The 5025-nt window shown below is 51.8% G+C and overlaps 1 protein-coding gene across 1 annotated transcript; it reads left to right on the top strand.

Moving 5' to 3' along the window:
* The first annotated feature begins 630 nt into the window (after positions 1 to 630).
* Positions 631 to 4970, top strand: LOC130886072 (2'-5'-oligoadenylate synthase 3-like). The gene is made up of 4 exons (XM_057787979.1): positions 631 to 670; positions 2067 to 2242; positions 2868 to 3013; positions 4817 to 4970. The coding sequence occupies exons 1-4, from the start codon at positions 631 to 633 to the stop codon at positions 4968 to 4970; spliced, it is 516 nt and encodes a 171-aa protein (XP_057643962.1).
* The last annotated feature ends 55 nt before the right edge of the window (positions 4971 to 5025 follow it).

Raw genomic sequence — 5025 nt, 5'->3', positions numbered from 1 at the left:
TCAGGTTCCCTGCTCAGGTTTTTCTGAGATAGGGTTTCTTAATGTAGCCTTAGCTATTCTAGAACTAGTTCTATGTACCAGGATGGACTGGAAGTCAGAGATCTGCCTGCTGGGGTTAAAAGGTGTGTGCACCACCATCGCCTGGCTACATTTTTATATTAATGTTTCAATCACTTCTGTTCTTGTCTCCCTGGTTGCTCAGGTTTCTGAGTTTGTCATGAATGCACAGTCCGTGGGACATCAAAGGGCACTCAGGGCTCAAGTCACCTTCCATGTCCTCCCCAGGGCAGTTCTTCTGCCAAAGGCACAGCTCTACAAGGGCACTCAGATGCTGACCTTATGGTGTTCCTCAGCTGCCTCCGCCAGTTCTCTGAGCAAGGCAGCCACTGGGCAGAGGTCATCTCGGAGATCCGGATGCGACTGGAGGCATGCCAGCAGAAGCAGAAGTTCAATGTCAAGTTTGACATCTCCAACAAGAAGAATCCCTGAGTGCTCAGCTTCTCTCTGACATCCCAGACACTGCTGGACCAGAGCGTGGACTTTGACGTGCTGCCAGCCTTCGACTCCCTCAGTGAGGTTCCCGGACACAGGCAGAGTGGTTCCAGGCATGGTCCTATACATGTCACAGGCATGGGAGCTGTGGCAAGGCCCCACTTTTGGTTCCAACAAGGTGCTGGGAGAGGAGGGGCTGAGGTCCTGGCCTAGCGGTTAAGAGCGCGTACTACTCTTGCAGAGGACCTATCTTGGCTGCCGTTCTATTGCTGTGATGAGACACAATGACCAAGGAAGCTCTTATTTTTAAAAAGCATTTAATTGGGGGCTTGCTTACAGTTTCAGAAAATTAGTCCATTGTCATCATAGAAGGGAATATGGCAGCAGACAATACTGGAGAAGCAGTGGAGAGTTTACATTCTGATTTCTAGGCATGGGGGAGCTGGGAACTGGACTGGGTGTCTGAAACCTCAAAGCCTCCTCCAACAAGGCCACACCTTTGATCCTTCCCTAACAGTCCCACCACCTGGTGACCAGGCATTTTAATATATAAGCCTATGAGGGGGCGTTCTCATTCAGCCCACCACGGGACCCAAGTTCAGCTTCCAGTAAAGAAAAAAAGAAAAAAAGAAGGAAATGAAAGGACGTGACTGCTCCTAGGTATGGGGAAGGAGAAAGTTTATTGTAGATAAAAGGGAGAACACAGTCAGAGATAGGGACATCTGAGAGAGTCCAGACTGGACTTGAACAGGCTGAACTGGGTTATGTGGGGAGAGGGAGAAGGGAAGAGACAGGGACAAGGGAGTCAGGTGCAGCAGCCAGGATGCCAAAGATACACAAATGTTGGGTAAATAAAATGTCTGGATTATACAGGGGAAGAGCCCCGCAGGGGGCGGGGGGTGAGGACAGCTCCAGTCCCCTGGGCTGGAGAGTTCAGGGTAGAAGGTGGGGTGTGCCAGCCACACCCTGCAATAGGTAGGAATTGGGGATTCTTGGAGAACCTGGAGGTCAGGTCCACTTTGATATGTTAAGTAGGCACCTCAGTCTTCTGCCCTGGGTTTGAATCTTAACTTGGAGCACCCACATACTGGGTGAGACAGGCAGGCATCTAGATGCTATGTGGGCTCTGGTTCTACTTGCATGAACTGATCTGGTCTGCTTCTGTTTAGGTCCTCAGAGCCAGTCGTGGTATCAGTCCACTGCCCCCTGCAGCCCTGGTGCCTGAAGAAGGCTTTTTGTCTAATGACCATTGGAGCCCCCTCCCTGAGCAGGCTGAGAGGGCATCAGAGAGGGTTAGAGATACCACACCCTAGGCTGACTCTCAGTCAAGACTTTCTCTATGGTGGGCAAGCAGGTGGCTGTAAAAAATCTGGGCAAAGAACTCCACCCTCATGAGGGCTTTAAGATGGACCATGCCACCCTTATGCCCTCACTAAAACACCTGGTGACCTCCCAGTGGGTCTCAGATCACCCTTAGACAAGGGATACTACGGGTCTCTCAGACCAGCTTTGTAAACTGGCTCACCCAGGCTCCCTAGATGACAGAGTGACTCTAAACTTTTCCCACTGTACAGGCCAGCTGAGGCCTGGCTCGAGGCCTGATCCCCAGGTCTACAAGGACCTAATTCACAGCTACAGCAATGCAGGCGAGTTCTCTACCAGTTTCACGGAGCTGCAGCATGACTTCATTAGCACCCGTCCCACCAAACTCAAGAGCTTGATCCAGCTGGTGAAGCAATGGTACCAACAGGTTAGGCACAGGGGCCATCTGTCACCCAAATTCCCACATGCACACTCACAGCGATGCTGGGACTGTGTCCCGAGTACTTTCCTTGGAGGAAATGGTGGGAGTGGAGGGGGGAGGTAAGGGGAGGGGTGTCTGTTTGGCCATAAGCAAGTGTGTGAGGTCAGTCACATTCCACCCAGAGGACCTTGGTTTGCGTGTCCATAAAGCAGGATTGAGCCAGGTCTGGTGCAGGCTTCTCATCTTAGCTACGTAGGAGGCTGAGCCTGGGCTATGGAGTGAGCACAAAAATAGTCTGGCCAATTCAGCAAGAACCTGTCTCAAAATGATAAGTAACTGGCATGCTGGGGTGCAGTTCATGGAGAGGGGCTGGTAAGAGCCTTGCCTGGAATTAGTGAAGCTCGAGCCCCACCACCAGCACACATACACACACACACCCAAGAGTGGAGCTAACACATTGTGTCTCTGTGCCAAGGGTGATGCCTGGCCAGTCACCGGGCACAAAATGGTGCTCGGTTAAGCTTTAGGGGTGCACCTGCCAATCCCTGGAGCCCCTCTGAACACCAGGTGAGGGATTAGCTGTTGTGTTGCCAAGATGGACTGGCACATCTGCTTTCTCTTGCTTCCCCAGTGCAACAAGATGGTCCAGGGGAAGGGCTCCTTGCCACCCCAGCATGGGCTGGAGCTCCTGACCGTGTACGCCTGGGAGCAGGGCAGCCAGAATTCTCAGTTCAACATGGCTGAGGGCTTCCACACCGTGCTGGAGCTGGTTGGCCAGTATACTAACTGTGCATCTATTGGATGGTCAACTACAACGCCAAGGACAAGGCCATCGGCAACTTCCTGAAGCTGTAACTTCAGAAGCCCAAGTTTGGTCACCCCCAGAGTCTTCTACCTTGGACCCACAATATCCACTCCTTGCCTCCCTATTGGCAGAAGATGGAAGGGCAAGACCTGCTCTCAGGAACTGGGCAACTCCCCAGATTGGTACTTTTAGTGCCTGAGGAGAGAGTCAGTCAGTTTCCCAGCCACCTGCAAATGTGTTTGTCAGATGAAATAGATGCAAGACTCCAAGTTCAACTCAAGTGCAGACAAATCAGATCACATGCTAGTCTGAGTGGCTCTCATGCAAGATTTGGGCCATACATGTCCTTTTTATGTTTAATGTGAAAGCTGGGACATGGCTTAGCTGACACAAGGTTTGCCCAGCGTCCATCCCCATCAGTACATGAACTGTGAAAACTTATACTCATGAGATGGTGGGGGAGGACTGGGAGTCCAGAGTCATCCTTGGCTACAAAACCAGTTCAAGGCCAGCCTGGGCTATGTGAGACCTGTCTCCCCCCAAAAATGTGTCCAGATGCCATGACACACAACTGTAATCACAACAAGAGGCTGAGGTAGAGGGCATGAAGAGATGGCTCAGTAGTTCAGAACACTGGCTGCTCTTGCAGAGACCTAGGTTCCATTCCCAGCACCCACACAGTTGCTCGTGACTACGTATTCCAGTTCCTGAGGGTCTGGCGCCCTCTTCTGGCTTCCATGCACCAGACATGTTTGTGTACAGACACACATACAGGCAAAGCACTGGTATACATAAGAGAATGAAATGAAACCATGAGGCTGTGGGTAGAGGGCTTCAAGTTCAAAGGCTGCCTGGGCTGCATCATGAGAATCCCACCTCAAACTTCATGCGCATTTGTGATTCCTCAGAAACTAGGATGTAACTGGGCATCTGATATTCACACTCTTTACACCTGGCAGCTTCTCATCAGCAGCCTTCAGGTTATAGAAGCATGTGTCATTCTTCACAGTCATGCCCACCTCTGAAATGGGGACAGAGATAAGCAGGATTGTCTCTGAAACCGCACTTTACACTGAGCGTTTGCAGGCAATGGCAGTGTATCCTGAGAAAGGGTCTGGTGTATGATATATATTAGCTGATGATGTCTGTCGTGAATGCTGGGAGGGGCAGTGGCAGAATCAGGCCTGTAATCTATTAGCAATGCCTGCTTCAAGGAGGAAGGGCAGCACTGTGAGTGGTTAGTAATGAACACAGCCTGAAGAAGTGGTACTCGTGCAGCTGCTTTTCCCTCCTTCCTTCTTTCCTTCCTTCCCTTCTAAGGATTTTTTTAATGTGTGTCGTGTTTTGTCTGCGTATATGTATGTGCACTGTGTGTGCAGTGCCCATGGAGAAACTGGAGTTACCCAGGTTGTGAGCCACCATGTGGTTGCTGGGAACTGAACTCGGGTCCTCTGGAAAAGCAGCTAGTGCTCTTAACCACTGAGAGACTTCACCAGTCCCCTCACCACCAACCCTTTAGGACAGACTTTGTAACCTTGGTTGCTTCAGACTCACAATCTTCCTGCCTCTGCCTCCAGGGTGCTGGGATTACAGGCATTGCTGCCACACCCCACTCCATATGTCTCTTCTCTTCTACCCCTGCCCTATAGCGTGCACCTGGGGCACTGAGGAGCCCGGAGGTCCCGGCCCCTGTAGTGTTAGGGAGTGGAGAACAGCCCAGCCAGTGTTGCAGGTGGACGCTGTGGGGATGAGACTGACCTTGGGTACAGTTGCAGATGCATCATCCTGGGTCCAGCTGACCCCATAGGCAACCTGGGCAGCAATGCCTGCTGGGACCTGCTTGCCCAGGAGGCTGCAGCCAGCACATCTGCCCTGTGCTGCATGGACAAGGACCGCACCCCCATCAAGCTGTGGCTGGTGAAGGTGTGAGGCATGTGAGGTAGACAAGAGCATCCTTTGGGGGAGGACATGGTCATGAGCAGAC

Source organism: Chionomys nivalis, chromosome 13 (assembly GCF_950005125.1).
Source record: "Chionomys nivalis chromosome 13, mChiNiv1.1, whole genome shotgun sequence".
Classification (NCBI taxonomy): domain Eukaryota; kingdom Metazoa; phylum Chordata; class Mammalia; order Rodentia; family Cricetidae; genus Chionomys; species Chionomys nivalis.
This window is presented reverse-complemented; position numbering and strand designations above follow the sequence as displayed.

What these genes read in the sequence shown, in the direction of transcription:
- LOC130886072 (XM_057787979.1), top strand. Translation starts at nt 631, where the DNA reads ATGGGAGCTGTGGCAAGGCCCCACTTTTGGTTCCAACAAG. An exon ending in TGAAGCAATGGTACCAACAG is followed by an intron (nt 2,243 to 2,867) that starts GTTAGGCACAGG and finishes TTGCTTCCCCAG; the next exon opens with TGCAACAAGATGGTCCAGGG. An exon ending in GTGCTGGAGCTGGTTGGCCA is followed by an intron (nt 3,014 to 4,816) that starts GTATACTAACTG and finishes GTACAGTTGCAG; the next exon opens with ATGCATCATCCTGGGTCCAG.